This window comes from Mixophyes fleayi, chromosome 3, assembly GCF_038048845.1.
Source record: "Mixophyes fleayi isolate aMixFle1 chromosome 3, aMixFle1.hap1, whole genome shotgun sequence".
Classification (NCBI taxonomy): domain Eukaryota; kingdom Metazoa; phylum Chordata; class Amphibia; order Anura; family Limnodynastidae; genus Mixophyes; species Mixophyes fleayi.
The window spans coordinates 287,862,147-287,880,897 of NC_134404.1; the positions used below are offsets into that span (position 1 = coordinate 287,862,147).

An 18,751-nucleotide genomic window follows, 5' to 3' on the forward strand; every position below is an offset into this window, starting at 1 on the left:
CCCCCTGCCCACCAGCTTTTCTCACACATTCCCCGTTTACCAGCTTTTCTCACACATTCCCCCTGCCCACCAGCTTTTCTCACACATTCCCCCTGCTCACCAGCTTTTCTCACACATTCCCCCTGCTCACCAGCTTTTCTCACACATTCCCCCCTGCCCACCAGCTTTTCTCTCACATACCCCCCTGCCCACCAACTTTTCTCTTACATACCACTCTATTTATTTACTATGCTCAGGTCACTCTGACATCACACACCTAATACACACTGATCACTATACAGATGTCACACACCAATATCACATAACTGGTACACACTGACTTGCCCCCCTGCCCTGATTGGTAAGGGATTATTATTTGAAAGAATTGTAATCAAGTTTAGAGTAAGAGAGCAAGCCCCTACCCACTTTCTCCCTTTTTTTTAACACAAATTATATATATATATATACTAATAGGTACACATGAAATAAGGCTATATGGTGGGGAAGATTCTAAGAGTCTAGCAAGACTATATAATTCTCAATATAGGAATAATATAAGTAAGGACTGCCTCTGCTGCTCTGTTAGTGTAGCTTCTGAGTTGGCAGCTTTCTATTACACCTTTCAGATGCCCCTTTTGCCTCTTACTCTTGGAGATGGTGGTGGCTAATGGTAGTGCCAGTATTGACCGTTCGCTGTTCTGCATCCATTCCATTTACTACAACTCTCTGTTGTCTACCCTTCAACTAACATTTTATCGTACAATCACTTTTGAATCCAGTTTCAATCAGATTTGTTTGACATGATCTCCCTCAGTAAAACCATGCTACTTGGGATCTTGCAAAATGCTGGACTTTATATAGATATTATTTCTTCCTCTTTAACATTGTTTCCATTAATTTTTTCACTACCAATGTCAGGCTCACTGGTCTGCAGCTGTCAGCCTCTACTTTACTTTCAGGACTACATTCACTCTTTTCCAGTTGTCTGGAACTACTCCTGTTATTAGTGACTGGTTGAATAATTCTGGTAATGGTGCAACCGGCAGCCCTTTTAGCTCTGTTAGCATCCTTGGATGAATACATTCTGGGCCCATTGTTTCAGTTTTGAAAATTCTGTTAGAATCTTTTGCTCTGTAAAAGGACTTATGTCTAACTACTTTGTATCAATGTTCTTGTTACTTAGCTGTTGTCAATTCCCTTCTCCTATGAATATAATAAAAAATAAGTATCAAATAAGTATCAAGATAATTTGCTACACCCTTGTCTCCTTCAACAAAACATTCTCCATCTGTCTCTAGTCTTTTTCTTTTTCTTATATAAAAAAGTGTCTTATTGATTGAGCAATCTTTACTTTAGGTTGGGTTTTGAAACATGTGATTACTTTCTTAGCCTTGTTCTGCCTAGGAACATCTTCTTTTTGTTCACGCCTCTGAGTCTACTTATATTTATTAAACACAGCACAAAGAACACTGTAAGTTGTTTTCTAACATAGCTTGACCCTTAATTTTAATTTATTTAAAACAACTGATGTGTCATAATACTGATATCACTGCCCATTATGCCTTTATCATATCCTGATGTGTGATTTTTCTGTCTACTTCACAGGATGCCAGCTTATGACTACAATTGGTGGTATTCCATATTTTTTATAGCCTATATTATTCTAAACACTTACATCTTTATGTCAGTTTTCTTAGCTGTCGTGTACAACAATTACAGAAAACATTTAAAGGTAGGCAATTCATTTATAAGGGAAGGATGTTTAATTAAATGTTTTTTACTTGATTAATCCCTTTGACAATGGTACAAAGTGATCTGATCTAACCAACAAGGCACTGAAGCGTAAATTTAAATCTAAACTTTTAGTTCCAGAATATGACAAAATATTGAGAAAGACTCTTTTAAATATAACTAAAAACACCATTATTTTAGCTGTCCACAGTGACTAAGAAATAAACACTGAATAATGTCCTCTACCTTCCTCTACTTTCCAGAATGATTCCTCACCACCTGCATTAGTTTGGAACTGGTCTTATATATATATATATATATATATATATATATATATATATATATATATATATATAATCATGTATTTGTAAATATGTGTAACAGAATTCTTCCAGTAAAGTGCTAGCCACACCCCCACATTATGTTGGACACACCCACTTGACAAATGTCACTCCCCCTTAGATGGGGGAGGCGGTGCCCTGTCTCGCCCAGGGCACTAAAATGTCTAGTTCTAGTTACGGCACTGTATAAAGTGTAAAGTCACATGGCTAGTATATTATATTTGATTGAACACCACTGATACTTTGTGTGAGGTCATGGGGCTAGTATAGTAGGGTTTTTTTCATAGGTTAGTTTAAGTTTGGGAACATGGCTGGAAGCAAAGGTTCTTAAGCACCTGTAGTACACATGCTGTCACTGTCTCATGCATGGTATTTATTAGTCATATGAAAGCGACGGTAATGGGAGCATCCCCAATCGTTTTAAAAAGTTGTCTCTTATTGCTGGTACAATATGTGGGGGCTTATTGCTGGTACATTAGTGTGCGGCATATGGCTGGTAAATATATATCTTTTGTCATCAGTAAAATACATACTTTACATTTTTCTATTTCGCTTCGTCCTGTACTTTTCACCCATGGCTTTATATGAGTAGGTACAGTTGTTTATCTTTGTTGTCTTTGGATTTAACACAGTTCTACTTTGCTCTCTACATTATATACAATGGTTTCCAGAAATCATCTATGTATAAACCAGGGCAACAACACTGAACAAGTCTGCCTATTTATACGAAGACACAGCTAAAAAGCACAGGATGTAACTAAAAAGCAAAAGCAATGTATTTAGTAAAAGGCGCATTAGGGCAAATAATCTGAAGGTGAAAAAGCCCTTTAATAAATGTAGTATTTTAAGGTGTCTTCAGTCAACATTATCTTTATCTATTCCATGACAAATTAAACATTTTGTCCTCAGAATGAGATCCGTAAACTGGCTTACATGAAACGTCGCAAGATGGCAGAGGCTTTCAATGCTCTTAAGGCCAAAGAGGGTTCAGAGTTTGTCATACCAGAAACCACATGGAAAAAACTGGTAAAGTTGGTGGCACCAGACATTACTAAATCTCACAGAGAATTGCTACTAAGAGTATCTAAAGATGAACACCAAAGATACGTGGGTGAGTACATGCAGGGTATGCGTTATTTGAAATAATGCAAGATTATGCATTGTTTGGCATTAGTAAACATGATGAAGTACTATATATATATTAGTCATAGGTCTATATACTGTCTAAACACATTTATACTTCTTTCTAAAGTTCTAAATTTTACATATATTGATGTAACTATAATATTTAATACATTTGTTTCTCCATTCAGAATTTTTTATTGGAAATACACAAAATTGGTTAAGAAAGTTAGACAGGGATAAAAATGCATAGATCAGGAAAAGTTTACTCTGAGCATTTGGAGGACAGTGAGTCTCAATCATAAAAAAATTAATCTACATTACACCACCAAAACTTTAGAAACTGTGATCACTCAAAACTCAGCTTTCAGACAAGAATGTGATGTGTGAGGAATGCTATTGGGAGGTCAACAATTACTTTTCAAGACCTACATAATTCACTGGTTGAGAGTGGAATAAATGTGCATATGTCAACTACAGTTGTAAGTATACATGTGTGTAACCATGGTAACAGAAATGTTGTTTGTATAATTTGTTATCCAGCAAAAGTTAAAATCTTTCAACTTTCCAAATACTTTGGCAAATTACTGTATTTGAAAAAAGGTCCAAGTAATCTGAACGAAATTCCATTATTCTTGTTTCCTGGCATATGACATAATTAGGCAAATCATTGTGTCATGTGTTAATATAGCTTATGCTACTTTCACTTAGGAAAACAAGCTTTCATACGTTTGGCTGACTTGTTGAACATTAAGGTGATCACCATGAAGTCTCGTATGCATCCGTTTGAATGCTGGATGCCCCATTTGTACACATCTGTAGTGAGTCGCTTTATCCGCAGGGTTGTCCATCATAAGTAAGTGTCCTTGGTAGCAGCTGCCATTTTTAATCTAGATGTATTGGGGGAATTCAATTGGCCGCGTTGTTCTGAGGAACATTGTGGCTGTGCATTTTTATTGTTTATATGGTAAAAACATCTGCTCATATTTGCTAGCACCTTTATGATGCGCAAGCAAAAATGAGGGGTATTTCTGTGAAAAAAATCTGCGCAAGGTGTCTCGTGGCCGTTCCGGTGACACCTTGTGTGGTCTTTTTCAGAATTGAATTTCCCTCTTTGTGTGTGTGTGGTTTTTTATGTTGTTGTTGTTTTTTAATTCTTAGTAAATTTTATATCTTTTTTTTTTCTGTCCTATTTTAGAGGATTTGTTTATGCTTTTGATGTGGTAATTCTAGTGAATGCCATTTTCATTGCTCTGGATGATAAAAACCCTGTGATATCCGAAGCAGAGTGGGTGTTCCTTGCCCTCTATGTGATAGAAGTACTTCTCAAACTCTACACTTATGATCCCAGAACTTTCTTTGCTAAGAACCAGTTTTGGAACTGGTAAGTCTTATTTATGTTTTGCTCTAATTTTGCTTTTAACATAATGTTCATAGTCCCTTATTAGCTGAGGTTACACTACTAAAAAATAATCAAGATGATGGACTCTTCTGCTCCTAGCTGTGACTATGACTGAGGTGTGATGAGTTTCTCATTGTTAATATTATGATATGTTTTTACCTCTTTTTTTCTTTACTCATTTTTGTCAGTAGTTTACAATTAAGCCACATCTTCATCTTATGATTTCGATCAGTGTCCGACTAGAATATGGAGGACCCACAGTCAAGTTATAAACAATATAATTGATTTCAAATATACATATTTTTTGGCAATGGTTTTAGACATGTAGGAAAATAAAATCACTTTTGCCATGTTTATATTATATCAAAAGTGTAATCCCTGGTAGCTTTAATGGACAGTATAATTATAATTTTATGTATGACCTTTGTACTTTGTTTAATAAGTCCGAGGTAACTGTGTGCAACTTGTCGTTTAGAACCTCAAGTGGGGCCCCAGAATCTGTTTTGCAGTCCCTTGGTTGTCAAATATTCAGTACATATTTTTGTTAGCAACCTGTTTCCTTGATACACTGTCACTTGGAGCACAAGATAAAAAATGTTAAGCTGACCGTGCAGATGCTAGTTTTTTTCCTTTAAGTAGTGGAAAGAGACTCTTCTTAGGATACTACCTGTTGCTGACAACAGCCATTTGAGGTGTAGAAAACACACTTTCTGAGGGCTGTGGAATCACTGGCTGGAGAAAACATTTTTTGTACACGTGAAATAGAGTAATAAGTGTTGTGTTCATTCTCTTCTACTTTGTTAAAATTTTTGCAAGTCACCACTATTCGGCGAGTTTGAAAATTTAAAACGGCAATGCCGTTAAATGCATTGTTTTGCCTTTAAAGCCATTGTCGCTTTAAAATTTCACTGCAAACTCGCCGGAGAGTGGCGACTTGCAAAAATCGGAAGTTAATACATTTACCCACTAGACTCTAGGGACCAGAGTCATTTAGGAGAAAAAGGAGTAACTGGGCAAAACCATGTTGTATTCTAGGGGGGGGCGGGGTAAATTTAAAAATGTAATGGCAGACTTATAGTTGGGGTAAGGCATGTCCTAGATCAACTTTAAATTAAAAATAAAGCTATCAAGTATTTGTGTGCTACATAAAAAAAACAGCCAGTATTTAACTTATGTGCAAAATAATAAACTAATTTGCACCCCTTGCATTGTAACATGGTTTGTCCAGGAGAAATATGTATGCATACAAATAGAGTTATTATATGACTATGGGAGCAATAGCTTGCTATAATACCAAAGCGTTATTAAATTGCCTATTTTAAAACTTTAAATACCTGGTAAGATTAATTCTTAAAATGATAATTTCTCAAAACCAATAAATTTAATAAGTGTACACTGATGGTTAATACTAAGTTATCACTGCATATGATGGAGATATTTTGCTATATTTCTGCGCTTCTACTTTGGTTCCATTTTCAGATTTGTGATCAGCTGCAAACCTTTTATTTTTGTAATTTGGCAGGTTTGACACTTTTATCATCATTGCTGCTGTAATTGCTACAACAGTCAACATATGGATGAGTTCAGGTATAAAATCATTTGTTCATGGCGATAAGTATTGTCTGTGGGTAGTGTGCTGAATTTCTAGAAGTGGAAGCCTCTTGTTTCTTTTCAAAAAGTAAATAAAAAACAGGCATTTTAAGGAATTAATTGCATCCAGAACTAAAAATAATATTGGAACATTTCCTTTTCCCTATTAAAAGAACTTTTAGAGACCAGGAGGTATATTACTAAACTGCAGATTTGAAAAAGTGGAGATGTTGCCTATAGCAACCAATCAGATTCTAGTTATCATTTATTTAGTACATTCTACAAAATGACAGCTAGAATCTGATTGATTGCTATAGGCAACATCATACCCCCGGGACTTTTCTCATTTGTGAGGTACTCCACAGCTTGTGATTACTGGTCACTGTTAAATTTCATTGCTCTGACAGCTCTTGTTTTAAGAACTCTAATTCAATGGCTGCTCTGCCATCCACTCTCATTGCAGAAAATAATTCAATATTTTTTTCCTCGTCCAACAGTAGTATTAAACATTATTTGAGCACCAGGTGGTGGGCTGGAGGAAACTATTTCATGAAAGCATGCCCCCTTGGCATTATGCTAGTTGTGGGACTGGTTAGGGCAGTATAATTTTACTTCTGGAAAGATTTCTCTTTGTTGCATTTCCTAGTTTGTAAATTAACAAATGCAAGAATGTTTTAGGAAATGGTCCTGAACACAAGGCTGCCATTTGACAGTCAGTGAGTGCTAATGCAGCTCTAGGAATGAGTTGGATGTGTTGACCTCTTCTCCATGTTATGTGGTCCAAGACACCAACATGTATTGTCAAAAAATAATATAATTGCAGCCTGTTCATGTCAACTAATTGATCTGCGTTTTATGCTGGAGATGGAAGCATGTCTCTTGTTTCTGTACAGTACTGAACCTTGGTTGTTCAGTAGTGTTTGATCATTTTAAGATCCTGATAAACATTTTGAATTTACTATATTAAGTGTATATGATATTATTGTAGCTGATTGATTTGAAAAACTGGATTCCACATTGTATACGTTGGTTTGAAGCTTGTAGCATGATTTAAGCTGGTTTAAATGTTACATTTTCTTCTCTCTATACAGTGTCTCAGTACAAAAGCCAACAGGTCCTAGACATTGTCCTCATTCTCAGAGTTCTCCGGCTCATCAGGATTATTGACAGCATTCAGAGGTATTACTATCATTGTTCTCTGACACACCATTGAACTGGTACATTTCTGGGTATTTCCCTTCACTATCTAATACCCCCTGTGTAGTACTTATGCAGGGGTACTTTCACTCGGATCCCCTCTGTTACCAGAAAATACATTTTCAAGTCAAACTTGGATTTATGGTGTCCTGAAGCTGACTACTAAGCTTAATCTAGGTGTTATACATAGTATTTATTCTGGGTGCTGGACAGAATAAAAGGCTATGAGTCATCTATGATAAACATAGTAAGAGTGCTCTCAATTAAGTAAGGGTGCTAACAATTAACTTTATAAACAGCTATTACATGTCTAATTCATTGCAAATACTTTTGCTAATGAAGTAATTGCATTCACAAATCTAGGGGTAAACTCTGATTGAATTTCAAATGAAAACTGGACAGTACCATGTTGCCTGACCACCTGGTATATTCTCTGCACAAAGGCCCATTTAAATGGTTTTATTCCATTATATTCCACCCTCTGTATAACCACACCCTCACTAGAATGCCGGTTGTTGCCTGTGTTTTTCATGTTCGCGGTTAGGAAGGATTATAGGATATAAACATTTAAATTGAACTAAATTAGGGACAAACAAAAACATTTAATGGGACAGTTCCACCTTTAATGTTTGCCAAATAATTTGGCCCATTTACAAATACATATATAATATTTGTATGGTATATATTGTAGAATACATTTCCTGGTGGTCATAATTGGTATTGCAAAATAATATATGTAGTGTATTTCTCATGGTAACTGTCTATAAAGATACAATCCTACTCCTCCAGCTTATATGGCTGCAGAAACTCTTGTTCCATTGCTCGTCTTTGTTATACTTTTTGTTGTTGGTTTTATACTGAAAATAGCCTTTTTAAATGAAGTGGACTGTCTTTTTTTTCTTGCAGGTTTCGGGTCATCATGAATACATTGATAAACATCCTCCCCACCATGTTGACATTCTGTGGTATTATATTTGTAGGTATTATCTTTTCTATTGTCTTGCTTTTAGGCAATTGCTATACCATGTTTTTTTGTTTGTATCTGTAAACTTAAAAAAGGTGCAGTTATTACAATCCTAGTTAAGGTAGATGTTTAGGGACACCTAGAAAAGAGAACTACTAATTTGGCTAACTTGACAATAAACACATGCCTCTAGTATTCTCCCACTGCACATAAACAGTATTTCTGAAGACATAAACATGTATTTAAAGTTCCTATTTTAAAATGTAATAAAATCTGGCATTGGATAAAATAATAAAAAAAAACACTTCAAAATAGTGCTACAACTCCCCACTGTTTGGTTAGCTATAATTTGCATGTTGTTATATATATATATATATATTTCTGCAAGTCATTATTGATGAAAAACACGGCACATGCATACTACATGTTCTTTATCTCTTCCACTGTTGTGTATTGATTGTCTCATTGTCTGTACAGCAATGTGACGAGTTTGTCATTTAAAAGTAAATTGAATAATTATTATGCTATTTTGTCATAAACCTACTTATCTCTTCTCAGGCAACATACTATGTTTTCGCCATCATCGGAATGGAAATTTTCAAGAACAAAATCCTTTTCTTTCCTAAAAATTCCACTGAGCCTTTTGCCCAGGAGTGTGGAGCACAAGCGCTGAAAAACTCTACCTTTGCCAAAAGCAAATACTGTAGAAATAACTTCAACGACTTGGGCTCAGCCTTCATTGTACTAGTGGAGCTGACTGTGGTCAACCAGTGGCATGATATCCTTTAGCTTATTAAAACAAGTGCTTTATTACAAATGACAACACTGTCAATCAGCATCTATCTATTCTGAGGGAGGATATATAAATGATGTGAGTTATTTATGGTGTCCAAGTTTAGACTGACCATAAGAGCTACCAGCTGAGTTTCCATCAGTGAGTTCCTTAGCATACCATGTACACAGTAAACATACTTTATGTTATCATAAAGCTCACAAACCATTCCATTATTATCTTTATATTGTATATTATTCAGTAATTGGACTTTACAAATACACATCTAAATTAATACTTAAATAATGTAGGGAAAACACATATTTGGCTTTAAAAAACTATTACCAAAGTAAAAAAAAAAAGTGCTTTATCTTAACACCCCAAACCTGCATGTCACACATATAGATTCTTGTAGTCTTAGTTTGTCTGCTGTTGATTATACAAAACACTCACATACCAAGAAGACACCCAAGTCAACAAGGCCAAGAGACCACTAATGTGAAGTAAATTCTTCCACAACGTATTCTGCTATGCTTCAGAAGCAAAAACAAAATTAGGGAGATCCCTAAGGAGAGCACAGCGTTATACAAAGCCTTTCCTTAACTTCCTTTATTTATGGGACTTAGGATTTTTTTTCAATGTACGGGTATTTTATCTAATTAATAGAACTTACTTCACACTAGTGGCCTCTTGGCCTTGTTTTTTCAGGTGCCTGGTTGGTAAGTGGGTGTTTTGCAGAACCATCAGTACACAAGACTGAGACTTTAAGAATCTATATATATGATCATTGAAAAAAAGAAGATTTCATACTAAAAATAATTCTACTTTTTTTCTGATTTAAGTACTCATAACTATTAGCATTAATAGAGTTGTTTGGCTAAACTTACTACACTATATGCGCTCTCTTACTGTTCTTTTCTAGTTGATATTCATTTCATTGTATTGGATAGATTGTCACCCTCATACATGTTAATTTTTCAGTCATGCAGTAAAAAGACGATTGGATTGAATGATCGGATATTAGCATGTGTGGCCGGTTTTACTCCTCTGCAAAGCTAATTTTATAATTACAGTTTGTTCCTTTCTTCCTGGAACCTGTGACAGGATCACGTAATAGTTTTGGATATAATTGTGAGGTTGTAAACGTCATGAGCAGTATTGGAGAAACACTTTTTTTCCTCATTTTTGCCTGTTCTTTTATACTTGGCACATATAATCATTATCTTACAATGTGCTACCTACCGAAAGAAAGTAGTCCCTAATAATAATAATAATATGTAACATTCTTTTGGGGCGATCGAAAAAATGCAAATGCATTCCTGTGTCCACCAGTGCATCACAAATATAGGAGCTTTGTTGTGGTCAAAGTGGAGCACAGTATGAAGGTTAATATCACACTGCCAAAAGTATAGTACTAATTAGATTTACTTAAAGAGACAGTCAGTAAAAGGAATATCTGTAATGATCTATATAACAAATGTGAACAATAGGAAGGAAGTAATGACATGAATATGCGGCAGGCACTTGAAATTTGTGTATGAAATCATTGTAATTTATTATACTTGGTTGTTACTTTTCTTAACATAATACTTCTCGCTACTGGGTTCTCTCTGGTAACCCGTCCGGAAGCAAAAATTTATTTCATCGCTTTCCATGTGGTTGTTGTGATTATGATCATCAAGTGAGTTTTACCATTACCATACTCTATAGAGACAACTGGAGCTTTTTAATTAGGGGAATATTAAACACAATTGGGCTCATTTACAAACCTGAGAAAATGCACTCCTGCACTATATTTCACTCATAGGTGCACCCCCACATTCCAGTTAAATCGCATTTCATTTAAATACTTTCCCCTATAAAATTAAACCTAGTTATTGCATGTTGGGTGAACAATTGTGTCTAGCCCACATAATCAGCCGGGAGTCCTCCAACTCAGTCTCTCCGATTAATAGGTGCAACATTTTACACCCTGCATATGCCAGAACCATGCACTTTCCACAAAAGTAGGCAAATTGCATCATAATGGCATTTGTGCAGCACTCTCCAATTTTGCAGTTTCATAAGGTTTGTTTAAATAAGAATTCCACCCCAAACTAAAAAGTTTGTTTTAAGCGAGTTCAGTAGGACAGTTTGAGCCATCAGAGAACCCAGTCGTAGTGGCAAGCAATGCATGGAATAAGAATCAGATATCAACCATCAGCATTCTAGAGTAAGCCTGAGTAGTGAAATCTGATGTGATTAGTTGCCATGGGTTAAAGCCTATCTTTGCACCAACTTTTTAAACAACTCCTTTAGGAGACATCTATCAAAAGATTGATTTTGATCAAATCTCCTATATTTTAGTGATTTAGTAAATCTACACTTATTTAAACCTCAAACAATAAATTTGCATTGTGAATTGTAGAGCACTGGGTATCTATTAAAGAGTGATTTGTCAAATCAGCATGGAAATCTTCAAAATAATGTCATTGGTTTCAGACAATTGAGATTACCCTTTAAACCAGTAAAATGAGTGAGAGTTCATTCATTTCAATGTACGATGCATTTTAATTGGTGAAGAAAGCCCATAGAAATGCATTGCCAATTAAAATGAAAGGGAACATGCTCTGTTAAGTAAATATATAAATATATATTTTTTTTAAAGTTAAATACTGTTGTGGAGCTACAAGTCATAGCTAGCTCTGGCACCCATTGTCTGCTTTGAGATGCTGGAGCTTGGAGTATTACTGGTCCCAGCATGCCTTGTCAGCCACTGGGCACAGTTCCACGGTAGTATTTCATTGTTTTGGTGCAAACCCCATCGTTATCAATGGTGCTGGAGGAGAGTACCTGCTCAGCCAATTACAAACAGCCAGCATGTTAACATTGATTGTGAATGGTTGAGCTTTTCCTATTCATTCCTATGGGCAATGCATTTCAATGGGCTTTCTGCGCTCATTGGAATGCATTGCCTATTAAAATGAATGGAGAAAAACAATAATTTTGCTCAGCAGGATAAACTCGCCCACAATTTCCTGTGTTGAAAATAAATAATTTTTAATAGCTTGGAGATTTTGGGGGATGTACTGACAATTTCTCTTCTGTTCAATTTTGATTGATTTTAAACTTCTGACCAGAATCATCCCTTGATAACTATCCACCTTAGTTGCATTTTACAGGCCTATCATGATTCAAGCAGAAAAAAATTGTTTGTTTTTTTTCCAGTTAAAACTGGAAATGCCCGGAAATCTAATTGCCAGAGAGGGTACCCCTGCAGCATTTGGGGACCTTATACACTCTCCACCAACACTTTAGCAAATCACCCTCCCACCAACGCTGCTTCACTCTTACACATAAGCTAGACTAGACTAGGAGCAGCGCATTCGCTGACTGTTTCATCATCACTGCTAATCTCATTGGGGATTCCCAGGGATATCAAACAACTTGAGGTCCCCACTAGGCGATGGCAGTAAAACATTAGGCGTATGCACTGTTTCCATGGTGTTGTGTAGAAAAGGGGGATTGGGGCTGCTACAAAAGAGGGTAGAAGGTTCTCCAATGCTGACTGATTGGTAGCATGAGCTATTGATCACCAAGTTTATTAATTAAAAGGTGCACTTTCTCCATTACATTGAAGGAGAGGGGAGGTAAGAACAAAAATCCCTCTCCCCTCTCTTATGGCACCCTGTCCTCTACTTTGGCATCCTCTTTCCTGTCACCGCCTCCCCTCTCCCCTGGCTCCATGTCCCCTAACACACTTCTCTCTCTATAGTCATCCTGCCCCTTCCCTGGTATCCTGTTCCATCCCTGGGATGCTTTCTCCGTCGCTCCATCTCCTATCTTCCCTGGCACACTGCCCGCTGGGCTGCTTCTCCTTGGCACCCAGTTTCATACTCCTGTATCCCTCGCCACTGTTTCTAATTAAAACAAATTAAAAATCAAATTATTTAAAGTTATTTGAAGTTTTTATGAAATGTGTATTCAAACCCTAATCATATACTATTTTGTGTATTTTATAGTATATATTATATTTTAGATAATTTCAGATATAGCATAGAATAACCACAGATGACATCACAGACAGCTAAACTACTGGAAAGCCATTGCTGCTTATCAGACGATTGGACCCTATTAGTAGCTTTCAAGAGAGAATCATTATATTGTTCTTAATAGTGTTACATATTTGTACAAGAAAATTATATTATCGCATTATAGTTAGGCTGGGTACACACTATACAAAATTTCTCTCGATGCGATATCCTTAATGCTACCAACGATTAAAATCAAAGTTCTGATTCATATGTACACATTAAACACGTTTTACCTTATCTGTGTTCTTCATCTGTTATAACCATCGTCTGGACAGATTGTGACTCTGCACCCTCCATAGAGATCTTTGGACACTGCTAGTCATGAATGCATATATATTGCTGAATTGGAAAAATTGTGAAATTAAATGAAACAATGCGATGTGCTTTGGAATAATAATGGTTCATCGTTGCAGCATACACACTAATGTGATATTGGGCAGAACAGTTGTTTATCGTTTGATTTGCCTGATAATTGGCTGAAAGCACTGTAGTGTGTACCCAGCCTTAAGGGATAGCCCTTTTTTGTTGTGAACCAACATTCATGAGATTAGTTTATGGATTCACAAGAAACTAGTGGCATTACTGAGGCATGGAGTGATGTTACTAATTCAATGCTACTAATTCCTAGTGAAATGGTAGGCCGCATTCTCATGAATATTGCTTTAATCGTACCAAATTAAACTGGACCTGTCACCTGCACACAGTGTAGGCATCAACATTGTCATCTGAACTAATATTCATGAGAATGCAGCTGTCAATCTATTAAGAAACAGAACCTCATTAATAATAGACAGGTAACGCCTAAATGATGCCATTTGTAGCAAATTAATAGGGTGTATACTGGTTTAGCCCGGAAAATAGATGCCTCCTTTGCTAGGAGTAGGAGACTCTGCTAAAAAGAAACCTTTTTATTTTGTTATCTTTCTTCCAGAACTGATACATATTTTTTGTTTTACAGTATTTTTGTAGCATTTATTTTGGAAGCATTTTTTGTGGAGTATTCACTGGAAAAGAGTGAAGTTGAGACTGCCATTGAAAAGAAGATCCAGGAGCTAGGGATGGCAGTACCGGAGTGAGTGACTTCTGTGCACATGGAATGTGACAATCCTATATATATCTCATGCACAGCAATCATGATGATGTCAAGGAATCACCATCAATCCATCTGACTCATGTAGCATACGCGGTTCCAATGGGCGTCATGTAGAAACCGCTAATAGAACTACGTGAGTCAGATGGATTGATCATGATTCCTTCTGTTAAAGTGACACACAAATTAAGTGGATATCCAAGTGATTGTGATCTGCAGCAAGCGTGAATGGTCCTTCAATTTTATATAACGTGACATGAATCCAGAAGTTCGTTCAGAGATAATTGACATTGGATGAAAAAGAAATTAATTAGCGCACTATAAGTGATCTTTTTTTAATGCAACTTGTCATAATCGAACTGTCCTATTTATTGGCATGTGAATTTAATTTATTTTATTTTATATGTTTTATGTTTTTAATGATATTGTATTGTGCAATACATTTTAAACAAATGTTTCAATATAGTTTTCTGTTGATATTTTACTCTAGAGAGGATATACTTGCGCTTCTCTCTTTTTTTTTCATTTTGTTTTCAATTGTTATGAAGTAGAATCACAACAACTTCTGTTGAGTAGCTGCGTATATATCCCCTCTGAGGTGTAGAATCGGTGATTTTGTTAACAGCGTATATATTTAATTTTAGTTAGTTATTCTTTATCCCTCTGTTATTGAGGATTTAGTAATAATTAGCTCTTGGTTATATGCCTATAGCGTTAAAGCATTACATTTGAAGTTTGCTATATTCTATTATAGTTTTAAACAAAATAATTATATCAATAGCTTTCCTATTGATGTCATGGAGAATGACCCGCTAGAGTGCTAATCGCAGAGCAGTATAACCACGTTACTCGTCTCAACATGTCTCTGAGGAAATCGCATCTTGGCGATGAAAAGCATTAGACTTTCATTTAATTTCATTGTGACACATGCTGATTAATACAACACCCATTGGAAGAAAAATCATTTTGTTGGTATTGGATTACATATTTCAGCCTTTTCAGCTGGCTGTCGCTTTACATTTTATTGCCACCAATACGGAGCTTAGGCTCTAAGAAGAGGTAGGAACTCACATTCCGGAGGAGCCAGTGCCTTACCATACCTCCTGTGTTCACGGAGGCAAGTAATGTGGTTATACTGCTCTATGATTAACACTCTAGCAGGTCATTCTCCAGAAATCTGCTAAGATACCAGCAGTCTTTATGTTCTAAAGCAGCTATCATTATAAACAACCAGCTGGGCTGGCATTTCTGAGATTGTTCAATCTGCACTGCAATTATGACTGAATAATCTGGAATAGTGATATAACATCTAAATACATTGGCACACATAGAATACATTATATAACTGTGTTTTAAGACCTGTAAGGTGTGTACATATTTGCAGAAATTATTTCCATATATCGGAGTTATTGAACAATTTAATGGATATCCAGTGATTGACTTTTTTTCTCATGATATGGATCCTATAGTTTAGGCATTTATTACTCTCCATTATGGGGTGGTTTCACATGTTTTAGCGATAACATGCAGTTATAAGCATTTCATATGTGGTTTACTACAGTATTGTATTTTATGGATGTTTATTAAATGTGTTGTTTTTATGTGTAAATAAATAATGATAAATTATCCATGGTTCACAGTTGTCCTCCTACCACTGTCCTAATTCCTTTAAGATTGAGCTGCCCTTTTTATTGTGTATGTTGCCATAAAATAGGATATACTTTTTAATTATACCCATTCAGTGGTACTCGTCTTATAAATTAGATATCTTCCTTCTAGAAACTTAGAAGACAACATGGAAAACTGTGTAAATGATGTTGCTGCATTTGGGGAAGCGAACCAGAGAGGATTGATGTTCCGAATAGCTTCAAAACGTACGTGTTTGTTTGTTTTATTATGGGAGTGTAATGTTTTATAGCGTGCAGCAATTTCTCATTTTTCTTATTTGTTAATTTAGCAGGACTGCTAAAACAGCACATCTGTCCACTATGGCCATGCACGTGAATGGCCTTGTGTTTGTTACAGTTTTTAGTTTTATCTTTCTTTGCTGAAATTACTTTTTTCATTTTTTCCTAGTTGATTGATTTTCATATTAATAGACTCCCCATGCAAAAGCTTTACGCCCCTTTGATTAATCAGTTATTACCTGGAGTTGCTTCTCGTCCGTTGGTTTACTACTCTGAGTTTTTATTTCTGAACATATAGGTCAATTTTTACTCTTGTGTTTGACAGGGTAGGTGGTTGTGGTAGGGTTTGTTTTGTTTTATATTCTTTTTCCTGTTCTTATCTAATATCCTTTCATCATCCTGATAATGGCTAATAAAGAACTATGTATTCTTTCCTAAAACGTAAGAGACTTGACGAATAACTTTAAGAGGTGTTTGGTCCCATAGTATGCAAAATAGTGTGGGCGTAGTGTAATCTCTCTGCAGAAGACCTTTATTATAGGCAGTAAAGTGATGGGTGGGCTGGGCAAAACATATACTATTTTATGCATCAGATGAACTATATTATTCTCTGTTATCTCACTATAGCTTGGGCAGCACAGTGGCTTAGTGGTTACCACTTCTGCCTCACAGCACGGGGGACATGAGTTCAATTCCCAACCATGGCCTTATCTGTGTGTAGTTTGTATGTTCTCCCCGTGTTTGCTTGAGTTTCCTCCGGGTGCTCCGGTTTCCTCCCACATTCCAAAAACATACTAGTAGGTTAATTTGCTGCTACTAAATTGCCCTTAGTTTCTCTTGACCTGTATGTGTGTATGTAAGCGGATTTAGATGGTAAGCTCCAATGGGGCAGGTAGGGACTGAAATTAGTCAAGGGTTACATGTGGGAAGATGTCCAAGCAGGATCCAAATTTCATGTTCATGCCGTCAGTAGGTTATGTATAATATAGTGAGTGGAGATAGATTTTTTGCCCATAAGAATCAAAGCATTGGACCAATTCAACACTGACACATTTTTAATTACTTTTAATTACTGAGCTAGTGTAGAGTTGAGCTTGGTGTAATGCTAATTTTGTGTTCATGGTATCTCACATTTTTCTAAAGTTGATCAGTCAAATTTAGCTTTCTAGATGAGAAGGCTTGGATGTTATCAATTCCCATTCTCAGCCATGTATGAAATGGATATTCAGCTTTTGGAATTCTGGTTTGGAAAATAATGGCAAAAATAAAGAATGATGACCATTGAGACTCCATTTGCTGTGAGTATGGTGCCACATCTTCCAGGTTGACATTATTAAAGGATTTCAGAGAGAAAGCAGGTACTACAATCTCCTGATTCAGATGAAATTGAGAAAAAACTTTAGGAACAAAAGAGAGCTTTGTGTGAAGCACCGTCTGGTCTGCATTAAAAACAAGGAAGGGGGGCATGCAGGACAACGCCACCAACTCAGATACACAGCGTGCCGAAGACACTGCCAGTAGAAAGGCCACTTACCAAGTGAGATACCGAAGCTTCACAGAATGTTGGGGTTCAAACAGTTCTCTGGCCAGCGCATTAAGATCCAAGTTCAGGTCCCATGGCTCTACCGGATGTACCAAAGAGTTAAGAACAAGAAGCTCCCTGTAGGAAAGTATGAACCTCTGGCAGGAAGGACAAATTCCGCTGGACGTAAATGGACAAGACTAAAACCTGTAACTTACTGAGGGCCCCAGTAATATCGGGTTGGGCATAAGTCGCTTAACAAATGGGGGCCTCACAGTACCCTTAGCACAGGGGCCTACAATGTCTTAATCTGGACCTGCCCCTATGTCTAGCAGTGTCCCTCAATAAGACGTAAGTGAAATAGCTTGTTTTGTTCCAAATATTATTTGGAAACACATCTTGGACTAATTTTTTTCTGTGGTGACTGACCAAAAAAAAAGACACGTGTCTAACACACCTTCCCATGGCACCTCTATAAAGGCTCATTATTCTGCTGCAACTAGCAGAATTTTATATTTTACAGTGTCTCCAGGGCAACTATCTGGTTGCTCTGGTCACAGCCATCCAATCAGTACTCTAACTGCATTAGGAAAATGATCTGTTGCAGAGTCAGGGGTAAGTTTATTGTCATTTAACAAGGTTATCTTTAGCATTATCCAAACTACCATGGCAATACTGTCATTAAGATTTAAGGTATTATTCATATACATTTCAAACTGTGATTATGTTGGAATAATATACAATAATATCCAGTTTACAACGTGTGGTTTTTGTTTTGTTGTCTTTTAGGGTACAGGACGGTGGATGCCTTGTTACAGCGTATGTTTGAGTCGGAGCTACCTCCAGAAGATGAAGGTCCACCAATGCAGGATATTTTAAATCTGTCTCCTAATGACTTCTATATTGAAAACCCAACATACCGCAAATCAGCTTAGTGTTGGATGTGTATCATGTGAGGCCATATAGAATTAAGGAAAACAATAGTCTGTGCTGAGAATCATGAGCACCACACTGCCATTGCTCAAACTGCTGCATTTTTCTAATAAAAATATTTATTTTTA

At 36.4% G+C, this 18,751-nt stretch overlaps 1 protein-coding gene across 6 annotated transcripts in view; it reads left to right on the forward strand.

The window, feature by feature from the left end:
* LOC142144645 (two pore channel protein 2-like) overlaps nucleotides 1–18,751 on the forward strand; it is a 78,097-nt gene extending 59,346 nt beyond the window's left edge. For all 6 annotated transcript variants that reach the window (XM_075203748.1, XM_075203743.1, XM_075203744.1 and 3 more), the window contains 12 exons: nucleotides 1,585–1,711; nucleotides 2,961–3,162; nucleotides 3,885–4,029; nucleotides 4,372–4,557; nucleotides 6,098–6,162; nucleotides 7,257–7,344; nucleotides 8,269–8,338; nucleotides 8,885–9,104; nucleotides 10,689–10,779; nucleotides 14,130–14,243; nucleotides 16,041–16,135; nucleotides 18,480–18,751. In XM_075203748.1, coding sequence (XP_075059849.1) covers nucleotides 1,585–1,711; nucleotides 2,961–3,162; nucleotides 3,885–4,029; nucleotides 4,372–4,557; nucleotides 6,098–6,162; nucleotides 7,257–7,344; nucleotides 8,269–8,338; nucleotides 8,885–9,104; nucleotides 10,689–10,779; nucleotides 14,130–14,243; nucleotides 16,041–16,135; nucleotides 18,480–18,625 — 1,549 coding nt within the window. In that variant the 3' untranslated portion in view covers nucleotides 18,626–18,751. The remainder of the gene's footprint in view (nucleotides 1–1,584; nucleotides 1,712–2,960; nucleotides 3,163–3,884; nucleotides 4,030–4,371; nucleotides 4,558–6,097; nucleotides 6,163–7,256; nucleotides 7,345–8,268; nucleotides 8,339–8,884; nucleotides 9,105–10,688; nucleotides 10,780–14,129; nucleotides 14,244–16,040; nucleotides 16,136–18,479) is intronic.